At 33.4% G+C, this 14,833-nt stretch overlaps 1 protein-coding gene across 1 annotated transcript; it reads right to left on the bottom strand.

Annotated features, from left to right (window-relative positions):
• Positions 1-7,714: 7,714 nt before the first annotated feature.
• Positions 7,715-11,712, bottom strand: LOC112295650 (uncharacterized). Its single transcript, XM_024547497.3, has 3 exons — positions 9,957-11,712; positions 9,108-9,514; positions 7,715-8,584 (listed from the first exon to the last, which is right to left on the bottom strand). Exons 1-3 carry the CDS (start codon positions 10,206-10,208, stop codon positions 7,990-7,992), a joined length of 1,254 nt encoding a protein of 417 aa, XP_024403265.1. The 5' UTR covers positions 10,209-11,712; the 3' UTR covers positions 7,715-7,989.
• Between the last annotated feature and the right edge of the window lie 3,121 nt (positions 11,713-14,833).

The raw sequence follows: 14,833 nt of genomic DNA, 5'->3' as shown, positions 1-14,833 counted from the left end.
TTAGTGACTAGAAAGTTAATTTAGGAGATTTGCTCTCTACAAATGATTTAAGTCATTATTTATTTTAAAAATCAAGAAGTAAAGAAGAAATAAGATATGTAATCTATTACAAAAGGTCTTAAATCATTCCATTGATTTTATATTGAGTTATATAAGTTCAAAAAGAGGTAGTTTAGAGGTATAAGTGAAGGATTTGGATGATAACTTAGTGAAAATAAGTGCAAAAGAAATGATAGACACCAAGACATATATAAGCAATGAAAATCTCCACAACAAGAAGCTTTATGTTTTTTTGGACCAAAAACAAACTTTTTATTAGTAAAAGCTTAGTTTACATATATTTATTGATAAAGATTTGCATCTTGTATTGACTTACAAAGTCTTATATTTTCTAGAGCTGTTGAGTAGTTGATAAATTGAATTTTGTACATTACTCTTATTAGTACAAGTAGCATTGTCACCAAAATAGTTAATTAAGATTTATTTTACTTACTTCTCCAAAAAATAAACAATTAAATAAAGAAGTAATCTAATGAGAGTGTGGCAAATAGAATAGATTACAGTATAGATAGAAGAATTTGAAAATAGCATTCTATTAGCCAAGTTAACTAAGTTGATTTGTTATTTAAGATAATAATATGTTTCTTTGGATCAACAATAGCTTGATTTGTGTGCATTTGTTGGTAAGAATTTGCATCTTAGCTTGAGTTGCAAAGTCACATGATTTGTAAGAATAATAGATAGTTGTTTGATTTTACACTTATTTTTCTAAGATTTATATTTGATTAGATTACTACTTAATTAAGTTTTTTTTTTTTTTTTTTTTTTTTTTGAGTTGACTATGTAGAAATTTACTATGGATAAATATTTATGTTATGTATAATACAAAAAAATCTCACTTACAACATATGATTTTTATTAATGTAGAAGTGGTGATTACTTAAATAAAAAATTTATTAAGAAATCTAGGAAATTGAAGCAGTTGTTAAAAGGATTTGGAAGCTTCATACATTTGAAGAAGCTGATAATGTGGAAATATTAGGCTTTAAAAGAATTCTCCAATAGATTGAAGAATTTGATTTTATTAGAAGAATTAGTTTTTTAAAAATATAAGAAATTAAAGAAGTTTGCAAAAGCATTTGAAAACTTAATATATTTAAAAAAAAAAAATTACATAAAAATGTGAGGCTTTAAGAGTTTTTAAGTAGATTAAAGAAGCTAATTTCATTGAAAGTATTAAATATTTTTAAATATAGGAAGTTAAAGAAGTTGCTAAAAAAATTTGAAAGGTTAATATGTTTAAAGAAATTAATTATGCAAATTTATAAGGCTTTAAAAGAGTTATTCAAGTAGATTGAAGAATTTAGTTTATTGGAAGAATTAGATTTCTCATTGTGTAGGAAATTGAAGAAGTTGCTAAAAGGATTTTGAAGCTTGACATGTTTAAAGAAGCTAGGCATAAAAGAATATGAATCTTTAGAAGAATTTTTAAATAGATTAAAAAATATGGTTTTATAAAAAGAAATATATTTCTTAAAGTCTAGGAATATGTATATCTTTGATAATAACTAAAGGCAATTACACTTTAAAAAAAAAAAAAAAAAAAAAAAAAAAAAAATTACCACTGGAGAAAAAACATCAGTTTGAAATAATCTAAAAAAATTAATAAATCTTCTTGCCACTAACCTTACTTAATATTTATTAATGGTGCTATCTATTTTATTTTTCTATTTTAGAATTTAATTTTAATAAATTTTTTATTAAATTATAACAGAATCAAGGTCTATATATGTTTTTTTTAAGAATTTGTAATAGCCACTTATCATGAATCTTAATTGTATTCTTTTCATATTTTTCAGCTTAAATAGATAATATATATATATATATATATATATATATATATTTGATATTTGATATTTTTTAGAAAATATATTTTTATTTTTTTCAATAGTTTCTAAAAGAATTATTGTAAAATATATCTTCTATTGAGGACTTATAGAAGACATTACTTATAAAACATTTATAGTAAATATTTATTTTCTTGAAGCAAGAAAGTTTAGATTTTATTTTTATGTTATAATCTTGCAAATAATTTAAAATATCATGCAGTATTTAAAATAAGAGTATACCTTATATAATAAAAAAATAATACAATTAGCATTTTTTGGTATTTTTGATATTTTTTATAGATACAATATTAAATAAATTTAATATTTAAGTCTATATTATTTATTTATTTCTATTCTTATGTTGAATCAATAATAAGACCTTGTAATATAATCTATAGTTTTTTAATAAACATACAAAAAACATTTTAATTAAAAGTAAATTTTTGATTAAAATAAGAATATATTTGTGATTTTGAATAATTTTTTAATGATCAAATATTATTTGAATTTTCAATTTTAATTTTTAATATAATTTATTAATTTTTAAGGTAAATTTTAATAATAAACTTGTATGCTTTAAACAATCTAATTAATTTAATCTATCGTATTTTTAAAGTTTGATATGATTATGTATACAAAATCATATAATTAGCAAAAAAGAATATATTTATGATCGATCATATCATATCATTTGCTAAAAAACTATTCAAACTACTTAAGTAATTGTTAGCAATTGTTAGTGGATCAAAAATAACCTTTTTTGCACTTATTTTACAAGAAATAAATTCTACTTATTATTATCTATAATATTTTTTAGGCTCAAGCTACATACATCCCAAATTGCTATATGCATACCCATTATATCTATATGCACATTCAAGGCCTTAAATTGATTGCTTTGCTTATTTCTCAAAAATAGATTTAAAAATGACTTCTTCTCTTTCTTATTCTAATACAAGTCTCAATTCCAATGCAAGCCCTTGACTTCTTTCTCCTCTTTTTTGTCCCACTGTATATCTTGGACTTTCTTCTTCTTTTTATTGTCTTAATACATTTTAAATTTTTATATGCACATCCAAAAAATAGAGGCATCTAATTTGTTAGTTTGTTAATTTGACCTAAAATTGAGAAAGAAGAGAGAGAGGAGATCCAAGACTGGCATTAGGATTGTGCATATAGATATAATATGTTATTGAATTCTTATTCAAATAAATTATAATATATATATATATATATATATATATATATGTTAATTTTTAAGACTCTATTATACTCTTATATTAAGTAAAAATCATCAAACAAGTATTTTTATTAATTTTATTGAGCCTCTCTATATTCATAAAAACAAAATTATAACCTTTAGATACCTACTTGTTATACTATTCTTCTAGTTTAATCTAATCACATAATTATACACAAATATTATGTAAATTCAATCTAATCATATATATATATATATATATATATATGCAAACATTGACCTACATCATTGCAAATTATTATTAAAAACATCACTGTAAATAATCATATTTTTAGGATTAAAATCATTGATTTTTTACTTCATAGAAATTTTTTTTATACCAGCTTATTTTTTTAATAATTTGAAAATATATATGTATTATTTTTTAAAATTGTGTAATTTTTTCAAAAAATGAATGTATATTTACACTAAGATTAATAAAAAAAATTAAGTAAATAGAAATTTATTTATTTTAAAATATTTTACAAATCTAAATCGTATACAATATAGTTTAATTAATAAATCTATATCAAGAGTAATAAAATTATCTTCTTCTACTAAGATAAAACTTTTACTGGAAAAGAATAAAATAAAGTAAAGAAAAATTTACTCATATTTTTAAATAAATATAAAAAAAAATCGATGATTTTGATCATTTTTATTTTTATATATTTAAAATATTTTTATATATAATATTAATATATAATAAAAATTAAATTAAATTAAATTAAATTAAATAATATATTATATAATTAATATAGATAAAGCTATAATTTTTATGTGTGTGTAAATATACGTATAAATGTATAAAAAAGTGAAAAAAATAAATTTAAAGTCTAAATTAAAATTTTATTTATGAAAGTGGTATAAATTTATTGTCAAAAAATTTGAATAAAAATATTTCTATTTTTTTATTATTTTGTAATAGATTGATCTGTAAAACATTTTAGTTTATCTAAAGTAAGTAGTGAGCAACAATATATAACACAAAATTAAACCATAAAATTAATGATTCTTAAGAAAAAATAGTTTAAATTTAATATTTTAAATTCATTTAAAATTTTAAGTAAATTTAAGAGTCCGTATCTTAATTTTAATTTAATTTTTTTTGATTTAGATATTTTGATAAATAAAAGAGTTTATTTGTACATGTATATATATATATATATATATATATATATATATATGTATACATATTGGATGATGTTAGAATATCTTAATTTTTTTTAAATATTAAGTATAAAAATAAAAAAATATTAAAGCCAATAATAATTTTATTAATTGATTTCTTAAATTACATTAATTGGTTGTTTATAAAAAAAATGTAACTTAACACGTTTATTCTACATTTTTTAATTTTTTCAAATAAGTTTAATTTTAGAAGACAAATGAAATAAGCAATAAAATATTCTTAAAATCCAAAAATTTAAATCACAAAATAAACTAGATACAAAACTTAAAGTATAGATGATATTGTATTAAACAATAGTATTACTTTTAATAATAAATGTATAAAATATTTTATTTTTTTGTCGTAGCTCAAGTTAAATTTAATAAGAAATTCGAATAAATAACTTAAACGTAATAGCTACTTTCATGAAAGTCAATCTTAAAAACAAATGTATTTATTTATTTGGTTATTTATTTAGATTTTGATTATTTAGAATTTTCGCTGCTGGGCATATATTCTTTGCTTTGCCGATCCATTAACCAACCACGTATTTTGGAGCCCCCTCCTATCAAAGAAGAACATTCCTTCAGGCACAATGCTAACATTACACAATTCCTTTCCACTATGATGGCTTAGAACCATCGCCTCTCACCTGAAAAAGCGCTACCAGAACTCCGATTTATCTGATAATTTCCTGCTGTTCCTCTTAGTGGATGATACGCCGGCGACGACGGATCCCTTCCAAGCTGCAACAATGGAGAACACCCAATTCTGCAAATCTGGGTGTTCTACTGCTTTCATAGTATTCATAGCACAACGTCGACCCAAGGCTTAGACTTCATTAAAATCATGCAAGCGTACCAATTCCGATAGCTGAAGGGGGGGGGGGGGGGGATTCTTCTGTCTTGTTCCAAAAGATATATGTACCCAATGACTTCAAGGGTTTAGGGGGAGAGAATCGGAAAGTTCAGGGGTGTGAGATTGAGGAGAGTTTTGTATTCCATGATCACTTCGATTTTTATTTTTTTGTGTTTTCATAACAATGCAGGCTGATTGCACTAGGTTGAATGGATAAGTCGTTGATTGAACAAGTTGCCATTGATCTGCTATTCCACTCTATCATGAGGTTTGTGTATGTGTTGCAGTTTTTTGTCTTCTGGAGTGACTATGAAATTACCCAAAGCAGCTTGTTCCGACCGTGGTGCAGTTGGTGGCGAGGATTAGAGAGCACATGGGAACAGTATGACAGTGTATTTATTGAATGCAGCGAATCAGACACAGTGAGCAACTGGCTGCTGTGTATCCACGACGTTGCCAGAATGGAAGGGCGTGTCATATCTTCCCTCTAGAAGCGTCTACGTACGTTAGGAAATTTGCACTTTAGCAATGTCTTGAAGCATACAAACTTCATCTTGAGCAAACAAGAGACAAACCATCCCTGACTTGCATCAAATGACATCTTACATCTACAATTTGTTTTCAACAACGTCCAAATTTCGAGTTTACTAATGAGACATATGTGAGTCGATTAGCGGTCGCTTTGCTTGTCATCTCTATCTAGTTAACTGAGTTCACTTTACTCGTGCCAGTTTCAACATAGCGTCACCCCTCAAGAGTAGTTCACGCAGAATTCACTGATGCTATAACCCCTTAAATTTTGTCAGCAATTGAAAAACTCACGGGAGTGAATGAGCCTTAAATAATTCAGAGGATGTTTTTTTACATGAGTAACACAGCACCTACCAGTTTCTGTCGATGGGATTACCTTGGTGAATCGCAGCTTCCACCCCGAGCCCAGGACACTCCCCATGTCAAAACAAGGATATGACAACCTCAAATTGCTTGCCTGATGATGAAAGGTGGAAGTAGTACAAAAAGGAGTTTTCCTATCAATACACGATTCTTGAACTGTACAGGACACAGATGTCCGGCCAGAGGTACACCCTCTCAGTGATGGGGGCTTTTACCTTAAATGTATGTTGATATATGCATCAAGTACTCACTACAAGAACGTTCATAGAAGGACATTATCTCGTAGAAGCACGCTTAGTACTTCGCCACATGTGATGATTTTTCAACCACTGCACAAGGACATAGCCTTTCACAGCCATGGACAACCTGCTAGCAAAGTCACTGAGTACTTGGCGAAAGAGACAAGGGCTTCCAGGGGTAGTACTCTTGGTGAGCTTTCCATTCAAGCTATTTATAATACCTAATGGCTGCTAATTAGAACGCTACATGTATGATTTAGTGGTTGACTTGTGGTGCAGGCAAGTTGGACGTTACTTGTGTCCTGATTGGCTGTCACCACACATACTCGATTAAACTGCTCATTAGCGCAATCATTTGTGCCCAGCTAATTTTAAGTTCTGGTCCCAAGTGGACTCTTGGTCAGATGAAATATCCAAATGATATCGCATTTATCACTCTAGGTATTAATCTAAACTTCGGCAAAGCCTAAAATCTTCCCTGTTGATCTTTTCAGAAACAACTCATCATACGAAAGCTCCCACTTAAAGAGAACACCTATAAATTGTAGACAGGACTTAGACTCTCACAAACTGGAGATACAGGGACGTCACATCAACATTTTTTTGGCTCCGAAATTTAACTTCTCACGTAAGAAGAAACAGGCTAATGGATGCGGTACAATGGTAGCGTACGCTCATGTTGCACCGAAATGTCTACTGCGTGCGTCAACGACATCATTGAAATTAGTGGCAGCTTTGGATTCACATGCAAACCCCTCATTCACTTCACTTCACTCCATTAATTATTCTCTTGTGTGACTCACTCTGTCCATATTCCCGGGGATGTAAAAAATATGGTAAGAGACCAGGGTAATTGCATTCAGTCACGAGAATGTGGTCAGGCCGGGACTATTACTCGTGAGTCGCCCATGTTTCTCCACAAGGGCTGGGACATGGTTGGCGCTTGGTACATCACTTCCAAAGTATCACGATCACTTGCTTTACCTTGGCCTTCTGAGAAGATCATGTACATAGATTGAATTGGAGAAGGACCCATCCTCTGCAAGTGTGGCTAGTCTTAAAGTTGAATGGCTTCCTCACGGGTCACTTGTGATTCAAATCTGGCAGGGCTGATCCGTTGAAGAGGTTGACATTCTCGAAGCGTCACTTCATTGTCCTCCACGATGAATAGATTAATCTCGTCAACCACGTTCTAGAGCTTTTGGCTGGAAGAACTTTTCTGCTGTGACTTACGTAAAACCTATCCATTACGTAAGTCCGCTGTATCATCTACAGGAAGTTTGGGGGTCGTGATCGTTGGCAAGAGAAATGAAATGGGCAACCAACTTTAATGTTCAGAAATAAAACTTAAAGCTCAAAGTCCATCCAACAAAGCAGTCAATTAAATACCATGATACACCAATCAATCCACTCGTACAAAGAGTAACTGTAAGAACAGCAGAAGCACGGGAAAGCTCCAATTTGTGTCGGACCTTAGCCTCCAAAATTTTACAAACTCGTGATGTGTCATGCACCAAGAGTCATGTCACTAACTAAACCCGCGAGAAGGATCGAAAATTCATGGAAAGTTCTAATACTATGTAACTGCACATTGGTTGATCGATGTTGCATGCCTCTGTCTTCACTAAGGGAAATGTTATGTAAAAGGAAAATTTTATGGGAAGGTTAAACTCACAATGCTATTAAATATTAATTTTCTCAAATGTACACTCCTTCGTCCCGGGTGGCACAAATCTGCAGCCACGGCGCCTGAACAGTGGAAGGTCTCAACTCTGACTCCGGCCTCAGGCACTTTCGAGGAGGAGGTCTTAGGGAAACCTGGTCGCGTAAAGGGACGTTCATTTCGCTGATATCAGAAACGGAATCCCAAGAAGAATCTGGTTGCAAACGTTTCATTCCGGCAGCAGCAACTGCAACTGGTTCACGTCTGATCATCTTGACTGGCTCCGTGCCTGCAACTTGGCTATGCAAAGGGACACCGAACAACTTTACAGGGTTATTGCTGGGGTTTGACAACGCATGAGCCGTTGTTAACTTCGGGCCGGTTAAGAGCTTTGAGTCGACAGTATTGATGATCTCTGCCTGTGGTCTCCTCTCTACGAAGGCAGGGTGGGGGCCGGCTTTACAGTATTGCTGGTGCGTGGTTCTAACTTGGACAGAGAGCTCGTAGATTTCAGAATCCATTCTTGAGGCTAGAGGTAATGGATTCAAGTTTCGATGTTGCATTGCAGCATCGCCAGACACTGTTGTAGATGGTACTGAATGATCTAGAGACTGGCTGCTGGCTCCAATCCTGCGACCAAAAGTCACCAAAATCGATCATCAAAAAACTCATTCAAAAGAGGATTGAATGACAACACTCCACACTTCCAACGCTGATCTCTTCGCTGCCAATGTTGCACACAAACCAGAAGTGCACTAAAAGTACCCATCACAACATGCACTTATTCAAATTTGTTGATATTTTCAAAGCTGGCAGAGTAGCTACAGCAGCTATGTATAGGAAGCAATTCATCAAATTATTCTCAAAACTGAATTGAACAAAGTTCGCATTAGTTTATCTGAAAGACTTGAAGCAAGTGATGGAGATCGGTAACCCGGAATTAGGATCATGTAGAACTAATCATTAAAACTCAAATTGGAAATGCTTTAGGCTTAGGATTTTCGTTCGATTCAGAAAGAGAGCTGCTAATCAAAGACAAAAAACCCTTGAAACCTATCAATAATGATCACCTCCCAAAATTTAGGTGTTGCAGTGACGAGAAGAAAACAATTACCCTGCAAATGACCTTGACTCACATTGCAAGGATTGGTACCTGCTGGTAAAGCTGGTAAGATCTGAGGTTAATCCTTTGAACTGGTGCTGGATCATGTAGATGGTTTCTTCGTATAAGCGGCGAAGACGAGAAATCTCGGAGAGAAGCAGGTTGTTGTCCTTTCGAAGCCTCTCATTCTCATCGGAGATGCTCATGACCGGAGGTGTAAGATGCTGGGTTTCTACAATAACGGGCAATGGGGACGACATTGGAGAAGAAACCGGCGACCATGCTTGCTCCTCGATAGAAGTGGACGGCGACAGCGAGCGACTTTGCTTTGCCGATCCGGAGCATGAAGCAGGTTGCAATGCCTTCCGCCTGTATATCTCGCAAAGGAGGTGCCGCTCTCCTCGTCGGAAAAAATCGTTCGCGAACTCCCACCGGTCGGGCACCACCTTCCTGAATCCCTGTCACCATCACGCACGTGAAGAGTTTCAGCAAAGGATTATCAGCTTTGTGCACGGCCATAAGTCCAGAGCTAGGGGATCCTGAAACCTGCGAAAATTAGAAGTCCCGCTTCAGATGCAGTGACTTCCTCCACATCAAGAAATTTCCTACTGCGAAAATGTAATGAATTGTGTCCCTCACTATATCATTACGAGATTAGAATCAAAGACAACGTATAGAAATCTTTCGTTATTGTTTTTTACTTCTTTTCATTTTTTTTAAAATGCGCACCAGCAAGTGAAATTCGCAGCCAACCGAACTTCCCTGTACTGAGGATTCAGTACTCAACTTTTTGCAACATCCTTCCTCGAGTGAATCGCACTTCTCACTGAAACGCTACTTAGCTATGTGAGAACGCTCCATCTGAATTATCATCATATTTGTGTAAAATGCGGAGCTTACATAAGTATTTAGTTGTCGCACAAAGCTGGAAAAGTTGTTGTGTTTGAAATAGTTGGGTAAGAGATCTCTCGCAAACTCAGGAGGGCGCCAAACGACGAAGGTTGTGTCGTCCTCGCCCCACGACACAATTTCGTTTGTTGAAGGATCGCTCACCAGATGGTACGTCTTGGTGAGAAAGGGAGCTGGCACCGAACGATGACAGTCATAGAACAGCATGCATCCCGCCTCTGAGTTGTTAAAAGACAGCGACATGCCGTGTTGTAAAATTTCTACCAGTTCGCTGCGCCGGATCTTCAAAAGCACAGTTGCAAGGGTAAACTATCCTGCCCCGGATAAGATGTGTAATTGTGTGTCAATTGTAACAATCTACGTACAGAGCCAAAAAACTAATTGAATCACGGTTGTCCGGCCTGAAGCATGCGCTAAGCTGGTATGGAAACAGTAACTGACGGATATTATGAATGAGCGGATGTAGCAATTAGAGCGAACTACGTAGCGCCCATTTTCCTGAACCAGCTTCGTCTAACTACTGCAATTTACAATCTTCTCGTCATGAGGTAGCCTTGCTCCCTGAGAAAAGATGCCTCTTCTCCTTTCAATACTAGTGGCAATACTTTCTTTCCAAGTCAAAAAGACGACAACGGCGTCCAAACATGATAGCTAATGCGCTGACTACGCCCGCCTGTCAATTCACCTAACGCTCAGCGTTAGAGCTCCGAATTATTAGGAATAGCCTCCAGAAACACACGCTCATAACGAACACGGAGATTTCACTTCAGGAAATTTCTTTCAGCACGGGAAGCGAATAGGTAATCGCAAGGGGTTGAACTAGACAAGAAGGGATGCGCACAACAGCACTGAAACAGCCGACGAACGAGCTAGCGTCACGAATACTCGACCCTCAACCACAACCAGTTCCTGAGCTTATAACTCAGCAATAAGCATCCGCTTCGCTGCAATCACTAGCATAAAAACTTCAAAGAAGCCCGGCTCCAACAGTCACGATTGCAAGTATCAAGGCCCACAATCACCGCCTGGAGCTGCTCCTTGCCTCTAGATACCCCAACACCAGCGACAAAGCAGCACTCAATGCACCTTCGCCAGGAAGGAATCAAGCAAGATCACACGGGACGATTTGAAATCCGGGAACACAACCCCACTTTCGGAAAATAAATAAATTAAATTAAAACTAAAATTAAAAACTACAATACCGCTCCTGCCATACCAGACTTCCGGCACGACCCCGAGACCCCAGAAAACTCCAGAACCTCTACAAGATTGACTAAACCCGCCCCACCACTAGCACATCAAACGCATCATCGACGCATCACATATACGCCGACGCGCCAACACTCCCCCACAGGCACACATGAAACAAACCCCACGGCTGCTGCTCACTCCCCACAGACCCGAAACCCGGAATCTAGATGTATTTGGCCTCTCCCTGCAAACCGGAAAGAGCGCAAGCAGTGCAAGCAGGTTAGCGTCACCTAGTACTACTACTCGCACCCCCCTCCTGCGCGCACTAATTTACGACTGCAAATTCGCACACCAAGGATCGCGTACACCGCATTCAATGAGGGCGTGGGCAGGGTCCGTACAACGCGATCAGTCGAGTTTCTGTGTGGGGGAGCTGCTGCAGCGCGAGCGGCGATGTGTGAACATGTTGGTAGTGATCAATGAACCCCCTCCCGCGCCGGGGCTCTTGGAAAACCAGCGTCTCCACCACCGACCGCTACCGCAACCGCGGCGTCGTCGTCGTCACCACTGTGTCGAACGTCCTTGTGCTCCGAACGCCCATGGGTCGGGTCTCGTCGCAGCCTATCGCCGTCGGTTTCCCCCACCGTGTGCGTGGTGTCAGGGTGTTCGCACTGTGCCCGAGGCACGCGTGTCCGTGTGTAGGCTTGCACCCTACTTCGGTACCCTTTTTCTACTGCCTTGCAGTGTACTGAGTCCACTCTTGTATTGCCAAGGATCTATGGACCAGCTCGTTTGTGGCAGTTCGTGAACTTTGGACCTCACAGCGTTGCGAGGACACTAAATGGTCTAGTTTGGCATGCTTCGATCGATGAGCTTCGGGGAGCTGGGATCTCTTGTTCGGCACAACCCTAGTTGTTCATGCTAGACACCGCTGGATCACCCAGCTGGAGTGAATCGAGCTTTCCGTGACGCAGATGATCTGGTTCTGAAAAAGTAGAGTGTGTCCAGTCCATTGGAGAAGCTCAGGCGATGTTAGTGTCTGATTGATTTCGATTTGGATTGGAAATGGGTCGCATTTTGTAACTAGATTCATCAGTGTATATGTAATCGTGGTTCATGAATGAGTGTGTAAGTGTGTGTAATTGTTTGATTTTTGTCATGGATGCCTACGGACTTAAAATGAGGAGGTTAATGTACCTAGAGGATCAAAGCACCACAGCAAGGTTTTAGTGTATATAATTATGGTTTCTTAGTATGTGCACAAAGAAATGCCCGAAAAGAAAGAGCACACAATCATCAAAAGAATTAAATAAATTAAAAGAAAAATAAGATATGTTTTGTGTTGAAATCTCCTACAGCAAAGCATATGTAGGTGTTTAATTCATTTTGTCAATTTTTTTAAGTAGTACAGGGTATTTGAGTGGAATTTTTTCATTAGCTATAAAAGTGTTGCATTAATCAAAATGTGTCAATGAAATAAGTTTTGTGATCATAATATGATATAACTTCTTGACAATGTTATATAATACAATTTCTTTTTTTATCAAAATATTTTGAGATGTTTGGTTTATTTATCTGATCTATTTATTTCCGTTTTGACTTGTTGCTTACATATAATGATTTCAAATAAAATGGTACCGTACTGCAAATTCATGCTTTTAGTGTTGAGGATTGATGATATATTTCTAACAATGTAATTTTTTATTATATCTTTATTAATTACAATTACTTCTATACATTACAATTGATGATTCTTTTACATGTAAAATTCAAAAAAATCTAATCTTAGAGATTTACACAATACAAATACACTCTTTCTAAATAAGTAAAAGAATATGTAAAAGATCCTTTATTTATTACAATTTTATGTGAGACGTAAATTTAATTATCCATTTGTGGTATAAGAGCTAGCTAATGCCAAATTACACGTCATAAATTTTTTACAACAAAAAAATTAAAGAAAGAAAAAATCAGGTGTATTAAAGCAACACATTAGACCAATATATATATATATATATATATATATATTCTTAAAACTACAAGAATATTGTGAATTGGGATAAGAGTTGTTCATAATTAACAATAGATTCATTGTTTTTTTCTTTTCATTTGTACTAACTACACATACTAATTTCAAACAAAAATTTACAAAAACTCATAGTAATCCATTTTGTGAATATTCTTGATATCTAATTGCACTCTAATAAAGCCTTGAGGGATGCAAAGAGTATAAAATAAAATGCTACAATAAGTTAAAATTTTAAAATATGACAAAGCTTTCAAACAAAAAATATGTTTGTGTTTTTATATTTTAAGAACATGCTGTTTGATTTTTACAATATAAATTATTGTACTGTAATTTTGTAACCAGGATGTTCTATATAGTTTCAGAAATATGTCTCAAAAGGAAAATTGAATCACATTATTTTTGAGTTGCATTCTTTTCAAAACACCACTAACAATCAAACTATGTAGGCCTTTTTTCATTTACAAAATAAAAAGTGAATGAAATTAAAATTAAATTCAGTTATAGTTAATAACCATATAACCACAGCACTAAATAGCATATATACATGAAGTAAAGATTTTGTATGTAATAATTTTTGGGGAATGTTAAATAGACCAAGGTTTTTACTAAATTTATCCACCCATCATGAAAAAAAATGACCTCTAAATTCATTTCTCCATTATTAGATCCAAAACCAATGAAAATTAACCACATTCATCATGATTGTCATATTCTTTATCATGGGTAGGTCAATTTAGTAAAAACTTTGGTCTATTTAACATTCCCTTGATTTTTCTTAAATAATTTCTTGGCTTTAAATGAATATAAATAACAAAAACATAGCATGGGTAGGTTTTTTGTTTATATTCTTTTTTTGTCTAAATTTTGGTGTTTATTTTTAAATAGATTTATTTTAAATCACATGTTACAACTACATTGCACCACATTGTTGACATTTGCAATATTTGGTAATTTTCGGAAATGGTAATTTTATAGTGGTTGTACATTATTTATAAAAAGATAATTTTTGAATGCTAGTTTATTGTATTTAGTGCTGAACAAGAAACAAACTTAAATAACTTAGCATAATTTTTCAGTACTTTTAGCAAGTATAGAACATTGTAGCAGCTTGTGATCAAGTTTTCTCTTTTTTTGATTAAATCATGAATTTCTTATCAAAGTATTTTGTATTTTTTTTTAAATGATGATAAATTCTTATAAAAAATTACTCATAATATTTGGAATTAAGAGTGGAATATTTTTGGAAATATATATATATATATATATATATATATATACATCCTTGAAAACTTTAAATAAATAAACATCTATGCTTTTTTATTTAAAATGATCCAAGCAACACTTTGTACATATATGTAAATTTGCAAAAGCTTTTGAATGGTATGAATCTTATTGAGAGATGCTTTCTTTGTATTAAAGATTAATATTGCAAGTGTATATGAATTAATTATATACTTTTTAAATACCTAACACAAATAATTACTTTAAAATATTCTTGCATTTAATTATATAGTATTTTTCTGCACAATAAAATTAAATTTAATGAAAAAAAACTGAAAACACAATATGTTTCCTAAGATTTTATTGGAATGTTTATGTAACTTCATAAATTACTTCACAATTTCATATACAAATACTTATCCTTGTC

This window comes from Physcomitrium patens, chromosome 18 (assembly GCF_059467195.1).
Source record: "Physcomitrium patens ecotype Gransden chromosome 18, ASM5946719v1, whole genome shotgun sequence".
In the NCBI taxonomy this organism is placed as follows: Eukaryota; Viridiplantae; Streptophyta; class Bryopsida; order Funariales; family Funariaceae; genus Physcomitrium; species Physcomitrium patens.
Note: the sequence above shows the minus strand (reverse complement) of the source record. Positions and strands in the feature narration are given on the sequence as shown.